The sequence below is a fragment of the Pan paniscus genome, chromosome 17 (genome assembly GCF_029289425.2).
Source record: "Pan paniscus chromosome 17, NHGRI_mPanPan1-v2.0_pri, whole genome shotgun sequence".
NCBI lineage: Eukaryota > Metazoa > Chordata > Mammalia > Primates > Hominidae > Pan > Pan paniscus.
Window position 1 is genome coordinate 23,902,949 of NC_073266.2, and position 24,179 is coordinate 23,927,127.

At 41.0% G+C, this 24,179-nt stretch overlaps 1 protein-coding gene across 3 annotated transcripts in view; it reads left to right on the forward strand.

Annotated features, from left to right (window-relative positions):
- Nucleotides 1–7,630: 7,630 nt before the first annotated feature.
- ZNF519 (zinc finger protein 519) overlaps nt 7,631–24,179 on the forward strand; it is a 61,401-nt gene continuing 44,852 nt past the window's right edge. For all 3 annotated transcript variants that reach the window (XR_010110132.1, XR_010110133.1, XM_034943435.3), the window contains exons 1-2: nt 7,631–7,856; nt 15,690–15,816. Coding sequence is in view for 1 of the 3 variants with exons in the window: in XM_034943435.3 (XP_034799326.2) it covers nt 7,854–7,856; nt 15,690–15,816 (130 nt within the window). In the remaining 2 variants the exon portion in view is untranslated. The remainder of the gene's footprint in view (nt 7,857–15,689; nt 15,817–24,179) is intronic.

Below are 24,179 nucleotides of genomic sequence, written 5' to 3' on the forward strand. Positions count from 1 at the left end.
TGTCGCCTTGTAGTGAATGCTTCATAAATATTTGTTAAATGAATGAATTTTAACTGATTATCTTTTTCTAAGCCACATGTTAAGATGTTCTTGTCTGTCTTTCAGTTAGGACTTTATTTTTACTTTTAAATTCAGAGCTTCTTGATGGTTGTTCTTTCTAAATAATTATTATTTAGCAACTGACTGTCATAAGAGATCCAAAATACATCAAATATCTAACACAAAATATAAAATATGCAGTAATCTTAGCCCTCAAGGAAACCCAGATTTCCCAATTCTGAGTATATTGTTCAAGTTCCTTTTTCAGGACAGCGCAAGGTTCTGTCATTTATTTTTGTCTTTGTTTTTGTTTTGAGACAGTTTCACTCTGCCATCAAGGCTGCAGTGCAGTGGTGTGATCATGACTCACTGTAGCCTCAACTTTCTGTGCTTAAGTGATCCTCCTGCCTCTGCCTTCAGAGTAGCTGAAACTATAGGCACACGTCATCATGCTCCACCTAATTAATTTTTTTTTTTTTGAGACAGGGTCTCACTATATTTCTCAGGCTGGTCTCCAAATCCTGAGTTCAAGCAGTCTTTCCACTTGACCTCCCAAAGTGTTAGGATTACAGGTATGAACCACTGCACCTGGCCAATTTTTTTATTTATTAACAAAGTGTTTCTAAAATTGTCACTGCCGGTCGTTTGGAAGAATCTGAGAAGTAGCAGCTCTGTTCTTGTTTCCAGAACTGCATCCTCTGCTGAATAGGTCTGGGCGCCCCCAGCGCAAGCCTCACCTTATTCACTTACTGACTCAGTTATCTCCTGACTAGAGAAGAGGCAGACCCATCTCCATCCTAGGAGGAGCTCTTAGTTCCTCCAGACAGGGATGTCTCCCTGGGACCAGGCAGTGTGGCTGGGATGAGCCATTCATCATCAGGAAAGACACAGGCTACCTGGGTAGTCATGGTGTAGAATGCCTCCAGCACAGTGCACAGAAGCCCCTGAATCTGGGAAGAAAGCTACTTCCACATCAGGTGAGAATGCACCTCTGCCCATACCTGGACTGGGTCTTGATAACGCCCTCAGAAATAGCATGCAGGGAGTCACCAGTCTTTTGAAGTGGTGGTGGTTGGTCTCTTGGTAACCAAGATCTGGGCTGCTTGCTGTGCCCAGTGGCACCCCTTGAGGGTCTCTTATGGTGGGCATCACTGGTCTTCTTAATTTGCTACTGTGTCCATCCTCAGAGTCCTTTGCTTTCTTTTTCAAAGTCAAGCTGTGCTCATATCCTAGACTCTTTCCTGTGGAGAAAGCACGTGAGTTAAAGATTCACCACAATAGTTCACACAGAAGCTTATTCCAGAACCTTCCCATGCACATTCAGGTGACCCCCACATGTCTCACCTCCCACTTGCCAGCTCCCTCCGCCTGCCTAATAAAGTGAGATTGAGTTCGCTCCTGGGTCCCCAAATGCTCTCTGAATGCCAGGATCTCTAAAATTCTTTCAACCACCAAGAAGACCGCTTCTTACCCAAGCCTTGCTTGTCTTGCTTGTCTGTTAGCATAAAAAAGCAAGACTCTACCTGCTCTGTCTTGTCAGGTGTCCTTGAAATTATTTTTTTCTTCATTTCTTCTGCTCATCTGAGCTGGACTCTGATTCTGTTGATGAAAATGGAGTGTGTGTGAGTGCCTCCAACTGAACACCTTGGAAGCCTTAGTCCATTTTTGATACACTAGAGATGAGGTTTCCGCAAAAACTCAGCTCTCCTCTGTGCTCCAGCGCCCAGGATCTGTAAAGTGCTGCATTCAAAAACACTCTCAGTTTCTTTCTCAGGGGAGACTGTGTTAATCTATATCCTGTCCCTTCTCACCTTGGAAGAGTCAAGTCTTACTTGATCTAGCATTGCTGTTTCTGGTTTTGAGCTTAGTTTTCTTGGAATTCTATTTCCCATTTGGATTGCAGTCTGGTCCTAGTGGAAAAGGGAGTTCAGGTGATTCACCTCTCTCTAGACCCAGAGTCCCATAGTCTATTTCTGACTCATATTTGTGGGTCATTTTCTCAACTGATGCTGTTCAGCCAACGTCAAAAGTGAGTGGGAAGAATACAGTTCCAGGAGATCATCACCACATTTCTCAAAGCCACCTGAGGGCTGTAATCCATTTTCTGTCCTCAATTACAAAATAAACTCCTATCAAAGACATACAGCTTAGTATCCTTGATTCCACCCCTCTTTGCAACCTTCATAAGAACAGCCCAAGGTCTTACCTGAGCTTTGAGTGCAGCTCTCACTGGAATGGAAAGAGAGCATCTTGCCTTTTTCTTCAAATCATTTCTCCTCCTCATCTGAGCCCCTTTCTGCAAAGGAGATATGTTGGAAAGGGGGCTGGCCAGTGAGGTCTTGGATGGAGGCACAGTGAGAATTTTGGTCTGCAGTTCCCCATTCCATGTTGAAGCTCAAACAAAAGGTCCTCTCTCTTACACATCCAGATTCAGAGTGTAGCATGTTATGCTGGACTTGTCTTTTTTAAGTCTCTCTTTGCTTCGTTTTTGTTTTTGTTTTGTTTTGTTTTTTTGAGACAGGGTCTCACTCTGTCGCCCAGGCTGGAGTGCAGTGGCGTGATCTTGGCTCAATGTAAGATTCTCCTGCCTCAGCCTCCTGAGTAGCTGGCACTACAGGCGCGTGCCACTAGGCCTTGCTAATTTTTGTATTTTTAGTAGAGACGGGGTTTCACCATGTTGGTCAGGCTGGTCTCAATCTCCTGACCTCGTGATCCACCCGCCTCAGCCTCCCAAAGTGCTGGGATTACAGGAGTGAGCCACCGTGTCCGGCCATAAGCCCCTGTTTATAAGCATGGCTCACTCTTACTGGCTGAAGAGATTGATTTCTCTTGCCTGCCGCTCTTCATAGCCTCCATAAGGAATGTTTCAGGATGTGATTATGCTGGGGACTTAGACACACATAAGGGGAGACTTTTGCAGAGTCCTGCCATAGCATCAAAAAACAAGATATAACAAAACCAGGAGGCACAGGGACTAGAATGCAGGAGGCTCATCACCTTTTGTTTCCCGGCCCAGTTCCCACCCAGGAGTACTCAAAACTCTGCCCAGATTCAAAATGCAAAATTAAACAGACCATATATTAACAATTGTATATATATTTTGTACATGAAGAAAATCATTATAGTATTACAATTGTGTGTGTATATATATAGGCCATAATTTTTCAGATGCTTGGAAATGACAAATATTAAATTATACTTGATTGTATTAAATATATATATATGATAAAATAAAATTCTATGATTGGGGATGTGGCATCTTGAAGGCCTAGTTGGGCTGCGTGTGCCATTAAGATATACAGGGCTGCAGAAAAGTAAACCCCAAATAGAATATTCCTTTATCCCTTGAATGTTGGAAGGATAATTAGATCAGATATGATCACGTTGAATTGATCAGATTGGAGCCAGTGCTAACTCAATCAACTTCCAATTCCTAAGGCAGCAGAAAGCCCAGCTGGAGAGGGAAACTTCTGCTCTATCTCACCCTCCCTCATTCATCCTGGGAGCCACATTGTGTTCTGTAGAATTTGCTCAGGATTCACAATCTGAGCTGATAAACTTACCTGGATTATCATAACCCTTACCATTTTGGTATTTTCTTTTTGTTTCTCAGTTTAAAATGGGTTGTGAATATTACTAATGCATCATAAGTTTTCAGACACCCAGTATGTCACTTGTCTGGGTCCCGTCCTAGGAAATCAATACCTAAATTCAAAAAATCATCCTAAGATTAATCTTTGAAAGCTGCCTGTGATGATTCGGACTCACTGACCTCCCTTCTCTTCAACCTACAGAGAAAGCAAAAGAGCTACCAAGTCTTAGGGCACTTGGACAGAACCAGAAGATGCCCAGTGAAGTGCTAGGATAGGGTACAGTCCCATAGCTTTTAGGCCAAATGAGAAGGAAAAGCAGAACCTGGGACCAGGAAAGCCCCAGCAGCTCCAGACTCCAGGGCTCTTTACCAAGACTGATGGGAGGAACTAAGGCAAAGATGAGACACCTGTCACCAAGACACTTGTCTTGGCTGCTTCCACTTCTGACTCAGTTGTGTTGGTGTGAATGCAAAACTGGTTCTCTGGCTCCCAAGAATATATAAATCCAGGACAGAAAACCAAGCATTTGGGCACCAGGCAAGAGGTCTTTCCAGATTCCCCAAACAGACTTTTCAGAATTCCCCAAAGATACTGAAACTCAGACCCATTCTGACCCCACCCGAAAAAGTATCATAAATGGAATCTGGGAGCCATTCAGAGTCTCCAGCCTCCTCTTTGGTGAAAATGGACTTGGACCTAAAAAGGCACCCCACTGTCCACAAGGACACAAATTCAGATGCTGAGCACTGGCCTCCTGCCTTCCGATGACGGATCTTACCTGAATCCCATCAAAGCCCATACTGTTCCCCAACCTCCACCATCCAGACATTAGGAACAATCCCTCAGAACTGTCTTGATGAGATGGGACAAGCAGTGGTAGAGGTCCAGGTTCAGAATGGTTGCCTCATCTTTCCCTTCTGAGAAGTCTATACCTGCTGGTCTGAGCCTTCATCCCTTACATGGCTTAGCCCATGTCCCAGGAAGTGCCCCCTAAAAGAACCTTCTAGTATTTTTCTCCCCTGAAGAGAGGGTCCATGAGACACTCTATGCCAGGAAATACATGACCTCCATTCTCACATGACTTGATTGACTGATAAACTGATACCCTGAGAAAGAAAAAGATGCAGGGAACATCTTGTGTGTGGTGAATTTGCGCTCCTCAGCTGTGGTGCCTGTGCAAATGGTGGAACCCAAAAGAATATTGGGTGGTAGACACACAGACCCTACCTAATAAAATTATGTAAGTTTAGGTTTAATATAGATGGAACTTATAATGTCATATAAAATGTTGTTACTTATTTTGTAAGAAAGCTGAGTTAGATTTTGTAAAGGCATTAAATATAATTTTAATGGGAAGCTATGAAAATTGTGTGCATTTGGTGTGTAAATGACTCATTTTGGGTAATTCTGTAAAGGCCACCTATGAATGTGAGTCATTAGTAACCAAATCTCCTATGGATAGCATATTGCATATTCATTTTAATGTATTCTTTTACCTGAGCTCAATTTTTCTTAATTTTATTCATCAAATTTTATACGCTTTAGATAAAAGACACCTTGTAGTTACCATGTGCTCTATGGATCTCTATTTTGTTAGAAATACAGATTTTCAGGCAAAACCCAAGTATATCGTATCAAAATCAGGTTTTTAAATAATATTCCCAGGTGATTCACATGCATATTAATAATTGTTAAGTGGGGGTAATTCTATAATTAAAAGGGAAAAGGTTATATGAGTGTATTTGTTTGTTAAAAAGCTACAGAAAAGATTGTATGTTTCAATGTATATACATCTTATCTCATAGAAAATAACTAAAAACAATAATAAAGTGAGGATGGGGAATGAGTTGAAGTAGAAGTTAAACAGAAATGGCACATAATTAGTAGATGTTTAGGCTGAGCATCAGTCTATTATACTACATTGCTTATTGTATATATGTTTAAAATATTCTCTAATAAAATACTTGTATAAAAAGACAAACTTTATCTACAACATTAGCTCTTAAGATTGTGGTTACTTTTGGAGGGGAGGAAAAGAGAAAGTGGTTTGTGTGGCAGAAACAAGGCTAGTTCTATCCTATGCCTACACAAATGTATTTGCTTGTAATAATTTACTGAGCATTATGTTAATGCTTTGGACATATATTTCTGTATGCATGTCATTCAATAAAATTTAAATATTACATATTTAATCTTAACAGAATAATAGCAATGTTTGGTATTGTTTTGTTTGAAAGTGAGGCATTTAGTGTCAGACATCATGAGATGGGTATTAATATTCCAAGGTATTTATTCACATCCTGACTCTTGGGGGTCCCCCTCGATCTTTCATTTTTACCTCAATTGACTAAGTAGCATGGTTGTAGTTTTGGGGAATGCAATTTTTTACAGCAAAGTCCTTCCTCCACGATAGTACTCACCACGGCCAGGACACTTAGCACAGGGCCCTGTACATAGTGTGCACTCAGTGTGTGTGGAACTGGTTTGAATCAGAAACAAAACAAGTAGCAGAGGTCAGTTCTGCAAAGGATAGAAAGTAAGTAATCAAGACTGAAAGGCCGCAACTCAGCAGCAAACACTTCTATGTTAATTTGGGAAATAATTTCAACTGGCTCTCCAAAAGATGTTGGTTTAAAGCAGTAACATGGGAGTTGAGCTGTGTGCTATAATCACCCGAGAGCTTTAAATCACACTGTTGCCTAGGTCTCACTCCAGAGATTGACTTAATTACCCCATTGCAACTTGGGTTTGAAGACTTTAAACACTCCTCTACAAGGTTATTGAAATATGCAGCCAAGGGTGAGAAGCATTGATTCAGGGTGAGGAATACATTGGCTGTATGTGATTTTTATGTGTGCTTTAGGGATTTGCCCCATAGCTGCTCCTGAATGTGGGGTCTTAGAAAACATCTTTACCCTTCAAAGCATATTCTGCTGATTGGCTAAATTGCAGCAGGAAAAAATAGCAGCAGCTCTGTCTTTATGTCACTTGCCTTCAAAGCAAAAGGTTTTTCAGGCACAGTAATTTGATTTAGTCTGTGTTAAAAATCATAAATAGCCTAGAAATACAAAAAAAGAGGTGTTCAGGCCTTCACCTCCCTGAGATCGGAGCATCAGAGCCCTCATGGCTGCTGGTTTGAAGTAAAATGTGCTGCCAACATAAAATACACAGCGAGTTTAAAAGATTTAGATCCAAAATATTTATAATTATTTGTTGACCACACATGAAAAATAATATTTTGGGTATAATGGCTTAAAGAGTATTACAAACAATTTCACTTGTTTCTTTTTATTATTACTATTATTTTTGAGATGGAGTCTTGCTCTGTCACCCAGGCTGCAGTGCAGTGGCACAAACTCAGCTCACTGCAACCTCCACCTCCTGGGTTCAAGCGATTCTCCTGCCTCAGCTTCCCAAGCAGCTGGGATTACAGGCGCCCGCCACCATGCCCGGCTAATTTTTGTATTTTTAGTAGACAGGGCTTCATTATGTTGGCCAGAGTGGTCTCAAACTTCTGACCTCTGGCCTCTCAGAGTGCTGGGATTACAGGCGTGAGCCACCATGTCCGGACTCTTTTTATTACTATTTTTGATCTGGCTAATAAAACATTTAAAATTCACAATAGCTAACGTTTTATTTTCTAGAGGATTGCTTCTCTCTTAAAATCTTAGGTGTCCCACTCCAAAGACCGGCGGCCAGAAAGGTTATGAAATCTGAAATATTAAATAATTGTCATTATATTGCTTCCATTTGTGAACAACGTGTGTGTGTGTTTTATAAACGAACATAACCTTCATAACGTTATACACCACAATGCTAAAAAAATGACCCCTGGGCAGAGCCAGGCGCAGCACAGACAGAAAGCCCTGCCTGAAAGTGACTGGAGCCAAGAGCCTGTCACTCTCGGCTCATTCCGTGCAGTGTATGGTAGCATCTTCTGACACGCAAGGCCTGAGGGCGCGGTGCCTGCACTACTATCCAATCAGGGCTCTGGGGTGGGAACTGTCCAATCAGGCGCGCAGCCAGGGAGGAAGGGGCGGCTTCCGGAATCTGGCGCGGCCTTTGTCTCACTTCAGCCCGAGCGCGGGGTTAGGGCTTCATTGCCTTGTGTCTTCTGCTCCGGGAGACTTCGGTGATTCTGCCACTCACTCCGTCGCTCTGTGACCTGCTGGCATTGAATGATTTATAGCTAAGACTCCAGGACACCCCTGAAGCCGAGAAATGGTGAGTGTGGGGGGCAGGGCGTACCGAGACTAGGGAGGGGGCTCCTTGGAACCGGCTGGACATGGCGGTGACGGGACCTAGTCTGCGAGTCGAGTCCTCTGCAGCTCAGCCCTCAGTCCCCTCCGGTGCAGGGACTCCGGGCGTCCTGTCCTGTCCCTGCACGGCGGCTTTGGCCCCAGCCTGTAGCCCTCTTTGCGCAGCTCTGCGCCCGCAGCCCTGCATCTTCCCCAGGTTGTGAGGTGATGAGGCGAAAGTCATCGGAAAGACGCCGACTCGGTGTGCAGGGTTCCTGCGTGGAAGGAGCTGTGGTCCGTGGGGTCCCCCGTCCCTACCTTACCCTGTTCGGAATTAGACTGAGGCGCCATTAAAACATAGACAGCTTATATGAGTAAACAGTGATTAATTAATGGGACAGCGCTCAGCAATGGTTTGTGGTTGGGGGGCTACTAGAAGGTCTTGAAAGAAAGGCTTGTATAAGGTGTGTGAGGAAGCAAAGACAATTAAATAATTGGGTACAGTTATGCAGTCGCTTTATTTGGAGTATCTGGGTGGAAATGTCCTGGTTATGTAATCAGGGATTAATTGGAGGTTTGTAGTTGTTTAAGCTTGAATTTCGTTTCCTCCTAAGGTAGTAACTTAGAAAAAAATGCATTTGAGTTAGATTTCTTTTTTTACATAGAGGCCTAGACCACTAGAGCCACTTCAGTCTAATTGACTGCTATGTAATTATTTTAACTTTAATCCAAGACACTGGTTTTTGCCTGCATTTTCCAAATGTGTGGCAAGCAGGGTCTCACATCCACTACTCTGTTCTGCCAGCCTAACCTGGCTTGAAGTAAAATCTTAAATTTCCGGTTTCTTGCTGACATTCCCCAAAGCCAACTTCTACGCTCCCATACATTATCAACTGTTTTTGTCCTTTATTGCACATTTCAGAAACAGTATTTGAATTAATCACTTTTTCACAGAGCAGTGGATGGCAATTTGTAAAATACTTATTTTCTACTTACAAATATTTCACATGAGAAAAAAGCAGAAAATAATCCCCTGGCACTCAACTGTAAAAAATCTTTCTGCTGTTTCTCCTTGTATCCTCCCTTAGCACAAACGCCCTTATTAGGACATCTTGGGATTGAGGTTTTCCTTGGGAAACTTTATGGGGCAATGTTTCCTTAGCCACATTCGGGCCTTTTTCTAGTCCTGCGTTTTAGAACTGTCTTGAGATGGCCCAACATACAAACCAGAGCCATGTATTTTGGGAGTTCTGGTGAATAGCAGCCCTTTGGTAATCTTCCAGAGGACACACTGAGGGATGGGAGTGCAGCTTCTCAAAGGAGCAGCTGAATGCCCTGGGGGTGAGAGAAATATCCAGGTTTACCCTTCCTGTAAAAAAAGAATCCCTTGGGATTTTTAAGATTTTTTTTTTTTCCCCCCAACCCCAGTTTTCATTCCATGGAAACACATTGCTTGTCAGCCAATCAGATGCTGGTATTCAGAGAAAAAGATAGACTATTCCTGTCTTCTGAATTGTCTTATATTTGCAAAGGGAGAGAAACTAACCTGAAGGACAAGAAAAACCCACCCCAGGGAGGCAGTGCAAGAACCTGCAAAGCAAAAAGCGGAGTGGGGCACAGTGCGGTGTCTCCTGGGAGGGTGGGCATTGAGCACTTCAGTGAGGAGTATGGGGGTGAGAGAAAGTCCCAAGGGATAAGGTGGCCTGATTTGACACTTGAGTCGTATGTCCCTGTTCCAGAAAGCACTGCCACTCCCTGAGTTTGTCCCCCTGTATAGATTTGCTCACTTATTTCAACTTCGGTTTTTTTAATTAACTGTAAATTGGATCTCAAAGGATAGGCAGAAAAGGGCTTTTAAAAAAAGTTGGAAAGAGCAAATAAGATTAGAAGGAAGGTGAGAGAGGGTGAGCAGAATGAAGCGTGGCAAAATCAGATTCTAAATCAAAGAGCGTTCAACCCTGAAGTCAGCTTTTTCTTAGGAGGTTAATAAAGAGAGATTGAATGTTGAATCAGGCTGAGAATAGGTCAAAGTTCAGGGATCTGAACAAATAGGCTTTTTTTTTTTTTTTTTGACCATCGAAGATGAAATTGTTCAGCCAATTGTATATGAGAAAAAAATGGAAATGTGTGGTCCATGTCTGACTCTGTGATAGGTTTCGAAAAAAAGAAGAGAGAGTATTATTGAAGTCACAATGGGAAGGGTGTCTCTTTTGTTAAGCTGATTTCGGAGAACAAAAAGCATGAGGAATTTTTTGTCACAGCTATTTAGCAGAATTACCTACCTGCCCCAGCTTTCACCACCACTTTTTCTTGCCCTATGCATCTCTTCCATGTGGCTGTTCCTGAGCTGTATCTTCAATAATAAACTGGTATATGTAAGTACAGTGCTTTGCTGAGTTCTGTGAATAGTTCTATCAAATTATTGAGCTTGAGGAGGGGAATGTGGAAGCCCTTGATTTGTAGGAAGTAGTTGAGAAATAAAGATGGGTATCCAGAGGCATGTGACTGGCATCGGCAGTGGGGACAGTGTTATGGGACTTAGCCTGAACTTGTGGGATCTATGCTGACTCTGGGCGGTGTTGGAATTGAGGTGTTGGACAGCTAGTTGGTGTTGGATAATTGGTTGGTGTTCAGCAAACTCCTTACGTTTTGTGTCAGAAGAAAGACATCACTGGGGCCTGGTCTACAAGGAGACTCCAGGTGTCTGAGGGAAGTGAGGCTTTGTTCTGCACACAGGCTTGTCGTCACCCCGTGCGTTGTCCTGTAATTCCAGGTCTCCTCCTACTGTGAGATGGAACGAGAGCTTAGAGTGAAGGAGCTCTGAGAACCGATTCCCTCCCCTGACCCTGCTGCCAGCCCCTACATGCTTCTAACCCACTCCTGAACATACCCACTAAAAATTGATCTGGCTACACTCCTCCCACGACAAAGTTTTACCCTCAGGAATTGTGCTCACAACAGCTTTCCTCCTAGAGTTTTCTGCCAAGAACATACACAGGTGCCTAGAAGACTCCTGGCTTATCTCAACTGTAGACACTGAATCTCTATCGGGAACCTGTTTTTTTCACCAACCCAGGTTTCTTGGACTACCTGATCATAATCTCTTCTGATTGTATGAACACAGGAATAAGTCAGAACATAGCGTTGCCTGAGCCTGTATCTGTAGCACAAACCAGTTCCTTAACCAATTCTGCCCTGCATCCCCACCCATAGTTCTTGATAGCATCTTTCTCTTTTCTGCTTTTTTCTTCCCCACAAATCCTCTTTCATGTGTACACAGTGTGCCCAAGGCCATCCCTCCAGTGCCTGAATCCAGTGCCTACTAGAAGTCAGATGTTAATGAGTTCAAGACCAAGCCTTTAGACCCGGCTGTTGTAGGAGCAAATACAAATTAGAAAGAAAAGGCTTAATGCTTTCTCTTTAAAATGAGGGAAGAATTTTTGCTCTTCTTTCTTTTCTTAAAGCATTTAGTTTGAAAACCTTTCTCTACTTCTTTGAAATATATGTAAATCATTTTTATCAGTTAAATAGGTCATTTGGTTGTGTGTGTGTGTGTGTGTGTGTGTGTGTGTGTGTGTGTGTTTGACTCAGAATTGTCTTAATCTAGGACCTGGGAACTATTGCTTTGAAATGTAATTAGCAAGTTTATACACCCTTTCCCACAGTTTCTGTAGGAGAGTAGAAGGCTGCCTTCAGCAGGTGTCTAACTCCACATTGCAACACTACCTCCTGTCATGAAGATGAGGGAAGTTTATTTTTCCTTTAAATATTACCAATTAGAAAACCCAGATGACAGCCCAAATTATAATAAGCTGTGTATGACAAATGGTACAGTTGAATACTAATTATGTTGACCTTTCTCTGTTTGCAATCTCTTAGTATATTGCCTGTGATGCACATCACATTTTAGTTTAATTATATAACAAAACAGTTTTCTTGCTGTTCTGTTATGGTGGAGAGTTGTTGTTTGTTTTTTTGTTTGTTTGTTTGTTTGTTTTTTTTTGAGAGAGAGTCTCGCTCTGTCGCCCAGGCTGGAGTACAGTGGTGCGATCTCGGCTCGCTGCAAGCTCTGCCTCCCAGGTTCATGCCATTCTCCTGGCTCAGCCTCCCGAGTAGCTGGGACTACAGGCGCCCACCACCACGCCCGGCAAATTTTTTTTTTGTATTTTTAGTAGAGACGGGGTTTCACCGTGTTCGCCAGGATGGTCTCGATCTCCTCACCTCGTGATCCGCCCGTCTCGGCCTCCCAAAGTGCTGGGATTACAGGCGTGAGCCACCGCGCCCGGCTGGTGGAGAGTTTTTTAGGGTCGGAAATGGGTTTGCTTTCAGTTATGTTTTCCACACTGTCCAGCATTACTAGATGTTATACACAAGGTGCCCACCAGGCTTCACTTTAGAGGGAACTTTCTTTCTCAGGATTCCAATCACAACCCACAATTGTGCAGCAAAGTGCCCCCCAAATCTTGAAACAGAATGGTCTCTCTTTGGAATCTACAGTCCCTTCTAGAGCAGGTAGAGTAGATTTTTACAAAAATAACTTTTCAGGACAGCAGTCAAGTATTCCACCTCCATTAGTGCTCCTGGCATCTTCACATCTGACACTGATTCAGAGATCATGGGGCCCATAAACCCAATTAGGATCACACATGTGCATTAATTAGACCTGAAAACTTCAACTCCCTCCCACCTCCCCTTGCCCAAATGCCCACACATGGGCCACCGCTCATCAGCCCTTCAAGACCTAAATGTGCAGCTCCAGATTTTGAATTTATGTCCTGGGATTTGAGAGAAGAAAAGGTGTTGAAGGAGCCTCCATGAGAGGATCTTTCCTCTGGTTTTGCTCTGCTTGCTGTAACCCCCAAGAATGCAGAGGCACATTGATCCCACCTAGAATCTGCACATAAAAGCTGGCCTCTGCCTAGGATTCACAAGACAGGGCCAGACTTTGGGTTGAAGACATACAGAAAACTCACAGAAGACATTTTCTGCATCATGAGAGGTCAACATAGACATCTTAAGCATCAGTTTCAGAGTGGAGCCCTTTGAGTTTTCCAGATCTTGTCCAGTGACCTGCTGCAGCTCTGTGAGAGGCTTCTGGTGTCAACAGAATCCTTTAAGTTAAACAAGCACCTTAGCAGTGGGAGGTCAGGGCTACAAAATAACCAGAGCCATAATCACAACTGTGCCTCCCTGTAAACTGTTAGTGGAGTAGAGTATTTTTGTTCTTCCCCTTACCTCAGACTTAGCTGGACAGGGACAGGGGATATTACAGCTAGATTCGGGATCTGTTGCTCCACCAGGGCAGAACCATTTTCTATAATATTTGCACCCCACAAAGCCTGAGTGTCTCCTGTCTCAGGATCATTATGGAGGCGTCAGCCCATAGTCACTGGGGACGCTCTCACCAGCACCTGTGAATTTTGGAGACATTTGAGGATGTCCTGTGCAAATTGGGGTCAGTCCGACTACAAGGTTTAAATTCTGCCCCCATTTTAGAGGAAGAGAAATGGTTCAGCCAGGGTTTGTTCCTCCCCTCACAGAAATAATTTCCTTGATTTGTACCCAGATGGGAGTTGCTTCAGTTTTCTGGTTCTTTGGTGAAAAATGAGGAGATCTGGAGACTCAAACTGGTCAATAAGCTACCTGCTTCTATTTCGTATGTCATTAGAAAAAGAGATGAAGCAGTCATGGTCCCTACCATGAAGGAACTTGCAATCTAGAGCACATGAATAAGTAGTTGAATTCAGCATCGTGTGTTAAGCACAAAGACGGAAGGTGTAGAGGAGACTTAAGCTTCATTTGGGTCACATCCCTTGTTTTGAGTTTTGATGCCACCAACTGAAGGTCTATTCATGGACAGAAGAGAAGTTATTATTTGTATTGTTTTTACCTTGCTAAGAATAAATATTTACCTTCTAATATAATTGCTCTAGGAAAACGTAAGGGTTTTGGTTAAATTCCTTCTTATCGTATGTTACAAAATAGGGAAGTGGCTAAAATAGGTTAAAATTGCACAAACTCTGAAAATCAAATTTCTCTTGGTCAGGCTTAGAAAAGATAAAACTGAAAATTCTTAGCAGCATGGAGATCTGTCCCAACCCTGCGCAGATCCACCCTCTGCTGCTAAACTTTCTCCAAGTCTGATCCCACACTGAAATCTCTCACAGAACTGCCTAGAGGAGATCAGAGTTTGGAGTGACTACCCCTACTGCCTCTCCACAGCTGGTGCTCACAATTTCCTGAAACCCAAAAGGAGATAAAAGGGGAAAAACTATATACTTTGGGGCCTTAAATTCTTTTTTAAAAAATTAGGCCGGGTGCGGTGGCTCATGCCTGTAATCCCAGCACTTTGGGAGGCCAAGGCGGGCAGATCACTTGAGGTCAGGAGTGCAAGACCAGCCTGGCCAACATGATGAAACCCCGGCTGTACTAAAAATACTAAAAATTAGCTGGGCGCGGTGGTGGGCACCCGTAAACCCAGCTATTTGGGAGGTTGAGGCAGGAGAATTGCTTGGACCTGGGAGGCGGAGGTTGCAGTGAGCCAAGATCGCACCATTGCACTCCAGCCTGGGCAATAAGAGTGAAACTCAGTCTTAAAAAAAAAAAATTAAAACCAGTGTTTCTAGAGACATCCCATCCAGCAACCTGTTCTCCATTCCTGCAGTTTCAATGATTTCTTCACAAGTGTCAAAGTAAATACAAACACTGAATTGCAGTTAACAGTTCCTTTCCGTATCTCTCCATCTGTCTAAAATGAGCTATTATTCTATACATTTTATTTTTAAAATCAATGATAGGAAAACAGAAGAAATAGAAATGGCAGGCCCTGCATTTAAATCCTGGGAAGTGTGGGACAATTAGTACCCACCTCTACAGAAACCTGTTATGAGAATTAACACATAATGTGAGCTTCCCAGCACAGTGCTCTGTGACATACTCTTGAGCACATAGTACATGCTCCATAAACATTGCATTAATGCTTGTGCACATGTTTTTCAACTGCAGACTTATTCAGACATTGCCATTATCTCCTGCCTTTGTAAACTATGTAAAAGGGCCTGCAGAGAATGCCAAGTTTCAGGCTGATGACTGGTGGTCTTTTCTTTGGATGAAGGATGTGTGTGTTGTGATAAGGGTGTTGGGATAAGGGATTCTTTGTGTGCCTGCTTTCTCTAGCTGAGTGGTACTATAATGAGTCTACGAGGAGGAATATCAGCATTAACAGGAGACTTGTTATAAGAAGCTAATTCATGGACCCTTTTTAAACCTGCAAAATTTTGTAACAGTGAGGCCTAGAATACCAAATAATTTATATGCACATCGAAGCTTAAGAGGCAGTGCTTAGTTAAGTGCCTCTCAGTGCAGTCTTTCAATAGGATCACATGGAGAGTTTGAAGAGAGACCATCACCTGTGCCCTCCCCAGAGATCCTGTCTATTGTTCTGGGTGAAAACATCCCTGTTTTTTAAATTAAGTTCCTCGCATGATTCTGCAGTGAGGCCAGGGTCAAACATGAGGGCTTCCAGATACTTTAATGAGAGGTGAGTTCACCCGTTGTTCCAGAAGGAGGTCACAGGGCCTGCTCTGCTTGGTTTTGGTAGAGGTAGGTCAGTGCAGCTCATATTTCCATTGCAGCAGCAGAAATTGCTTGCTGGCATCCTTTTCCCTCAGAGTTACAGAATGCTTTAGAGAACATTACTGTGTTAAAAGTTATTTTATCAGATAATCCTAGTCAGCCACATAAGTCAGAACTAGTTATTTTAACTCATTTCATCTCTAGTCAAATTAAGAGCTCTGTCACTTGATATATGTGTTTTCAGGAACTCTTAACATTCAGGGATGTGGCCATAGAATTCTCTCCAGAAGAGTGGAAATGCCTGGACCCTGCCCAACAGAATTTATATAGAGATGTGATGTTGGAGAACTACAGAAACCTGGTCTCCCTGGGTGAGAATAACTTCAATACATAATTCCTAATTCTCCCTCAGAGTTTTATTTTCTTTCTTTGTAGACTATCTCTTGAGAGCTTCTGCTTTGCATGAATTAATTTCAGTTCTTTTCTTCAAGAAAAAATGGGAGTTTGCTAGTGTAAAAAAGAAAATCTTTTTTTTTTTTTTTAATTGAGACAGAGTTTCGCTCTTGTTACCCAGGCTGGAGTGCAATGGCGCGATCTTGGCTCACTGCAACCTCCACCTCCTGGGTTCAAGTGATTCTCCTGCCTCAGCCTCCCGAATAGCTGGGATTACAGGCGCCCACCACCACGTCTGGCTAATTTTTTGTATTTTTAGTAGAGACAGGGTTTCACCATGTTGGCCAGGCTGGTCTCGAACTCCTGACCTCAGGTGATCCATCCGCCTGGGCCTCCCAAAGTGCTAGGATTACAGGTGTAAGCCACCATGCCCAGCCAAAAAGAAAATCTTTATGATGATTCATCTTTACATAAACCTTCTCTTTTTTTGAGCTAATTTGTTTCCTTTACTCTAGATTAGTGGTAGTTTTAGAAATTGAATGACATAAAATATTGTTTCCCACACCTTTACATTCATTTTGTACCACTTATTTATTTATTTATGTGTTTTGCAAACGGAGTCTCGCTTTGTCACCCAAGCTGGAGTGCAGTGGCACAGTTTTGGTTCACTGCAACCTCTGCCTTCTGGGTTCAAGCACTTCTGCCTCAGCCTCCCGGGTAGCTGAGACTACAGACATGCACCACCACGCCCGGCTAATTTTTTGTATTTTAGTAGAGACAGGGTTTTGCCATGTTGCCCAGGCTGATCTTGAACTCCTGAGCTCAGACAGTCCTCCTGCCTCGGCCTCTCAAAGTGTTGAGATTACAGGCGTGAGCCACCATTCCCGGCCCCGTACCAGTTATTTTTGATTCGATAGTACTGGGTAGTGGAACTTAGAACCTGCAGATTTAAAATACTTAAATATTCTAAAGATTCTGTCAGGAAACAATTTTTGGATTAATTTTCTAGAATCATTTGTAATTTCTCTTTTCTGCTTAGCATAGGAGAATCCCCAGCAACAGTCATGTTGATTTTTTTTTTTTTTTAATAAAACAAGTGTTGCTATCTCTAACCAGACCTGGTCACCTGTCTGGAGCAAAGAAAAGAGCCTTACAATTTGAAGATAGATGAGACAGTAGCCAAACCCCCAAGTAAGTGAGGGTGAATGAAGGAGATGACACAGGCAAGGGGACCAAAGGTCAAGAAGGAAGCCAGGCCTTAAAATGTAGTTTAGGCACCGCATGTTCTCACTCATAGGTGGGAATTGAACAATGAGAACACTTGGACACAGGAAGGGGAACATCACACACTGGGGCCTGTCGTGGGGTGGGGGGAGGCGGGAGGGATAACATTAGGAGATATACCTAATGTAAATGATGAGTTAATGGGTGCAGCACACCAACATGGCACATGTATACATATGTAACAAACCTGCATGTTGTGCACATGCCCTAGAACTTAAAGTATAATAAAAAAAAAAATCACTTGGAAATGTGAATTTTCAAAAAGAAAAAAAAATGTAGTTTGGGAAGCTTTGCTCCAATGAAAATAATTTCTGAAAAGGTTGTGTTTTTTGTTTTGTTTTGTTTTCATATTCACAGACAGGGACATCTTCTGTCTCATGCTCTTAAATTTTCTAAGAATTTTTTTTTTTCTTTAGTGATCTCCCTTCAAGTTTACAGTGAGACCCAGTGTCCCCTTTATCACTTCTAAAGGGCTGCATGATCTGTCTGCTTTTCCATTGGTTTTGGATACATAGGAATATTTGTATTTTTGAGGAGTTCTATGTTAAAGTATCTTTTTCAGATATTCTTTTTGCATCATGTCTAAAATGTGTAAGGTGAGTAGGGGACATACTGGGATTTGGTTCAGAAATCCCAGCAACACCAGGGACAGATGTTGCATCTTTTCCGCTTAATAATTTTTAATCCTGTAGAGATTGCAAATGTGATTCTACAAAAATCCTTACTCAGCAATTTTATCAGAACAATAAGCATTTTTCTAAATATGAAAAAATATAATGTTATTTTACCTCAAAGTGTTACTGCTTTAGAATAAATTGAGATTTGTAATTTAAACTCTGTATGTGCAGATTTTCAAATTATAGTTCAAAGAATGAGTGTCCAACCTTTTGGCTTCCCCGGGTCACATTGGAAGAAGAAACATTGTCTTGGGCCACACATAAAATACACGAACACTAATGATAGCTGATGTGCTAAAAAGAAAAAAGGTTCATGCAGTTTTCATGATATTCGTCACCACAGATAAGCAAAAAGTCCTCTCATTCAAAGAGCTGGTTGGACACCACTGATTAAAAGTATCTACTCACCTTCTAGATTTTTTAAATGCCCTGTGTCATTAATGAGCTTAGAACATTGCTAAGCAAATATTAAGCCATCTATTATCTTATTTTTTAATAACTATTATCTTATAATTTTGTCTTATTTAGTAGGGAGCCTGCTGGGACTGTGTCATTGAGATATATCTATATGTATAAATGTGTAAGGTGATACACATACACATACCTATATAAATCGTATATGTGTATACTCAGTTCTTAATGTTGATAGCTCCTAGAAGCTGTAACTGTAAGTGAAGCAACATATTGTTTAAGAAAATGAATTTTACCATAGTTTAATTGATACAAAAGAAAGGTATTTGAATGGCATATAGCAGTGTTGTTTCATTTAAAAAAAAGCCAACAGTTTTCAAGAACCTATTTTGAACATTAAGTGAGGACTTACTCTATGACTGTGTTTGTGTGGCATGGATTTTTCAGATAAATAAAAATTGTATAACTATATATTTAATGTGTACAATGTAATGATTTGATATGTGTATACGTTGTGAAATAAAATATAGTCAAGTTGATGAACACATCTATTACCTTACATGGATAACCTTTTTTTTTATAGTAAGTATACTTAAGGTCTACTGTTGTGGCAAATTTTAAGCATATGTTACAGTATTACTTACTATAAACAATGCTATCTGGCTAATCTAATGCTAATGTACATTAGATTTCTCAGACTTGCTCAATTTGTAACTAAATTTGTATTCTTTGAACAACATCTCATATTCCCACCCTCAGGCACTAACAACCACCCTTCTACTCTCTGCTTCTATGAGTTTACATTTTTAGATTCCCCATCTAATTGAGAACATACAGTTTGTCTTTCTGTGTTTGCCTTATTTCATTTAGCATAATGTCCTCCAGGTGTATCCATGTTGTAAATGGCTAGATTTCCTTCTCTTATGGCTGAATAGTATTCTTCTCTGTGTGTGTGTATGTACACACACACACACCATATTTTGTCTGTTGTAAACAATACTACAACGAACGTGGGGGCTGAAGATACTTCTTCAAGGTGCTAATTTTATTTCCTTTGGTAGTAGTATGCCTAGAAGTGATATTACTGGATTATATGATACTTCTATTTTTATTTTTTATTGGTTTTTATGATGACTGTATCAATTTACATCTCACTGACAACATACAGGATTTCCCTTGTATGTATGTCTTCTTTGGGGTAAAATAATCTTTTGTCTGTTTTTGAATAGGTTATCATCATCATTGTTTTGCTTTGAATTGCAGAAGTTTCTTACACATTTTGGATATTAACTTCTTATACATGGCTTGCAAATATTTTTCTGTCCTGTAAGGTTTAAAAAAATTTTTTTTTCCTTTCCTGTGCAGAAGCTGTTTACTTTGATGCAGTCCCACTTGTTTATATTTTCTTTCGATGTTATGCTTTTGGTGTTATATCCAAAAAGCTGTTGCCAAGACCAATATCAACAAGGTTTTCCAATATGTTTTCTTCAGGAGTTTTAAGGTTTTATGTCTTACATGTAAGTCTTTTATTTTTAGTTAATTTTAGGGTATGGTCAAAGAAAATAATCTAATTATATTCTTTTGCTTGTGGATATCTAGTTTTTCTGGCACCGTGTATTGACAAGACTATACTTTCTGCATTGTATATTCTTGGTGCTCTTGTCAAAGATTAGTTGACCTTGTATGCATGGATTGCTTCTGGGCTCTCTATTGTGTTCCATTGGTTTTTGTATCTGTTTTTATGCACATACCACACTCTTTTCATTACTATAACCTTTAAATAAAGTTTGAAATTAGAAAGTATGATGCCCCCAGCTTTGTTCTTTTTCAATATTGCTCAGGTTATTTCAAGTTGTTTTAGGTTACACTTAAATTTTACAATTTTATTTTCTATTACTTTTGAAAATTCCACTAAAACTTTGAATCCGTAGATTACTTTGGATAATATGGTACTTTGACAGTATTAATTATTCCAGTGGAATATGTTTCTATTTATTTGGGTCTACTTTAATGTCTGTCATCAATATCTTACTGTATTTAATGTATAAATTTTTTATATCATCAGTTAAATTTATTTTGATTAAACTTCTTTTATACAATTGTAAATAAAAATTGTTTCTTTTTTTGTGGAAAGTTTGTTGTTACTGTATGGAAATGCAACAAATATTTGTATGCTGAGCCTGGTGCAGTGCTGCATTTCTGTAATCTCAGTGCTTTCAGAGGCTGAGGCAGGTGGATCATTTGAGCCCAGCAGTTTGAGGTGAGCCTGGGCAACAGAGTGACACCCTGTCTCAAAAACCCCACAAGTATTTGTATGTTGATTATCCTGATACTTTAATAAATGCATTTATTAGTTCAAACAGTTTTTGTTGTTGTACTCTAAGGTTTTATATACATATGTATGATCATGTCATCTACAAACAGTAACATTTTTACTTCTTTTCCAAACTGGAGAGCCTTGTTCTTTCCTTGCCTAATTGTTCTGATACAAACTTTCAGTAATATGTTAAGGTAGAAGCATTGATAGTGGCACAGTATAACTACCCATGGCCCTGGAGGCAGACCTACAGACCTTGACCTCAGCTGTGGTCCCTGAAGCAGCCCTGTTTCTGTACATTTGAAGGATCTAACAATGGTTACAGTTTCTGTAAACTGTTTTTGGCAGGTAAAGATCTCCTTTTGTTGGGTTCCCAGGCTGATGAGGTTACCTGTGGGGTTGCAGAGAAGAAGGGTTGTAAAGCTGGGTCACAAGGGTGCTGCTGGGTCACTGTGGGGTCTGCCTTTGATGGTCCTGTTACCAGAGATTAGGATAGTCATGGATTCTTTTTGGGACCTGGAAAGATTAGATTTCCTTTAGGACATTAATCTATATGGCAGGCACTAGGGTAGAGATTTCCTTGTGGACATTAATCTATACAGCAGGCACTAGGGTAGGGTTTTGAAATTTGTCTGCATATGATGGGCCATATACCAGGTGTATGAATGGGTTTGTCTTCTACTAGCTACCTTGAAGCAGTTTTCACAGGTCTCTAACTGGGTGCCTATAACTGGCCATGGACTGTGGCTGTGAGGGCTAGAACTGAGTTACAGGGCTGCTTCCGGGACCACAGCTGAGGCCAAGATCTACAGGCCTGCCTCTAGGGCCATGGCTGGGTGTGTCTTCCTGCATCTCTCTTGATAGGAGGACCATTTCTGGACTATAGCTGAGAGGAGTTTGAGACAGGTTGCAGAACTGCTTCAGGATCCTCAGTAAGACCAAGTTCAGTGCGCCATTTCCTTGTCTGTAGCCATGTCCAAGGGCTCTTCAGTTTGCCACCTGGGTGAGGGCCTGCTTTTTCCAAATGACCCTCCTTGATCTTTGGCTCCACAAAGGTTTCACAACCCCAACCATAGGCAGTCATCTTTCTACTGCCTGTTTCTGTAAGTTTATGACATAAGATGTCTTATGTAAGTGGAATCATACACTGTCACTTCATTAGTGTCTTATTTCACTTAAAATAATGGCTTAAAGATTTATTCTTATTGTAGCATCTGACAAGATATTTTCATTTGAGGCTAAAGAATAATTAATTGTGGCCAGGCGCAGTGGCTCACCCCTGTAATCCCAGCACTTTGGTAGGCCGAGGCAGGTGGATCACGAGGTCAGGAGATTGAGACCATCCTGGCTAACATGGTGAAACCCCGGCTCTATTAAAAATAAAAAAAATTAGCTGGGCATGGTGGCGGGCACCTGTAGTCCCAGCTACTCAGGAGGCTGAGGCAGGAGAATGGTATGAACCCAGGAGGCAGAGCTTGCAGTGAGCCGAGGCCATGCCACTGCACTCCAGCCTGGACGACAGAGCGAGACTCTGTCTCAAAAAAAAGAATATTTCATTGTATATATAAGGCACATCTTTAAAAATTACCTATTCATTGAAGAACGTTTGAGTTTTTTCACTTTTTGTCTTTTGTAAATGATATATTTTGGATCTGGGTTCCCATTTAAATCTCATCTAAGATTGCAGTTTCTAATGTTGGAGGTGGGGCCTGGTGGGAGGTGATTGGATCATAGAGTTGGTTTCTCATGAATGGTTTAACACCATTCCCTTTGGTACTGTCTGTGCTGTAGTAAGTTCTCCTGAGATCTTATTTTTAAAAAGCATGTGGCACCCCCACCCTCACTCTGTCTTGCTCCTGCTCCCACCATGTGAGATGACTCACTCCCTCTTTGCTTTCTGCTGTGATTGGAAGCTTTTTGAGGTCGACACAGAAGCAGAAGCTGCTATGCTTCCTGTACAGCCTGCATAACCATGAGCCAATTAAACCTCTTTTTTTAAAAAATACCCAGCCTCAGGTATTTATAGCAGTGCAATAATAAACGAATACAGTGAATATTGCTGCAATGAACATGGATGTGCAAATATTTCTTTCAAGTATACTCTGCATATTTTGATTAGATGCCCAGAAGTCGCTTTTTCCCTACCAGCAGTGCACAAGGGTTTCAATTCCTCTATGCTCTTGACAACATTTGTTATTTTTTGTTTGCTTGATATTGGCCATCCTAATTAATGCACAATAATATCTCATTGTGGTTTTGCTTTACATTTTTCTAAAGACTAGAAATGTTTTCAGTAATTGCTATGTGTATTATTTCATCTTTGGAGAAACATCTTCATCTCTTGTCCATTTGTTAATCATGTTACTTACTCTTTGTTGTTGATTTTTCAAAGTTTATATATTCTGGGTGTTAACTTCTGTCAAACATACAATTTTTTTTCTTCTGCTTACTTCACTAAATGTTTAGCGTGCAGAGATAAATTTAATGTAGTCCCATTTTTCTGTGTTTTTAAATTTGTTGCTCATGTATTTGATGTTATATGCAAGAAAACATTGCTGAGACCAATGTCATAATCTTTCTCCCTATATTATTATTATTTTGAGATGGAGTTTTGCTCTCGTTGCCCATGCTGGAGTGCAATGGCATGATCTTGGCTCACTGCAACCTTCCCCTCCTGGGTTCAAGCGATTCTCCTGCCTCAGCCTCCTGAGTAGGTGGGATTACAGGCATGTACCACCACACCTGGCTAATTTTTAAAAATATTTTTAGTAGAGACAGGGTTTCACCCTGTTGGTCAGGCTGGTTTTGAACTCCTGACCTCAAGTAATCTGCCTGCCTTGGGCTCCCAAAGTGCTAGGATTACAGGTGTGAGCCACCACACCCAGTCTCCCTATATTTTCCTCCAAAAATTGTAGAGTTATAATTCTTACATTTAAATATTTAACTCATTCAAGACAGTTTTTGTGTATGGTTTAGGGGAAGGATCCAACCTCAATTTTTCCCATGTGGATATAGAGTTTTCCAACACCATTTATTGAAGAGACTATCTTTTCCTTAATATGTTGTTATAGTAACCTTGTTGAAGATCATTTGACCATATACACAATGCTTTGTTTTTGAGTTCTCCATTCTGTTCCATCATCTGTCTTCCTGCAAGTACCGCACTGTTTTTATTTATGTAGCTTTGTAATCTATTCTAAAAACAGGAAGTGTGGTGCCTCTAATTTTGTTCTTTTTTTCTAAGAATGTTTGGGCCATCAATGGTCCTTTGAAATTCTGTGTAAATGTAATAATTTAAAAATATATTTCTTCAAAAAATATCTTTTGGATTTTCATTGAGACTACATTGAATTTGAATATCACTGGGGATACTATTGTCATTTAACAATATTAAATCTCCTGACACTTAAAGAAGAGTATCTTAAAGAGTTTGTTAAGTTTCACAGATTTTTCAATTTGGCAATTTTGCTTCTGCTTTTGATTTCTAGTTTTATTCCATGTGGTAAGAAAGGATACATTGTATGATTCAATCTTTAATGTGTACTAGGCTTAATACCTTGGTGAAAAAATAATCTGTACAACAAACCCACATGACACAAGTTTACCTATATAACAAACCTGTACATATAACCCCAAACTTAAAAGTTAAAAA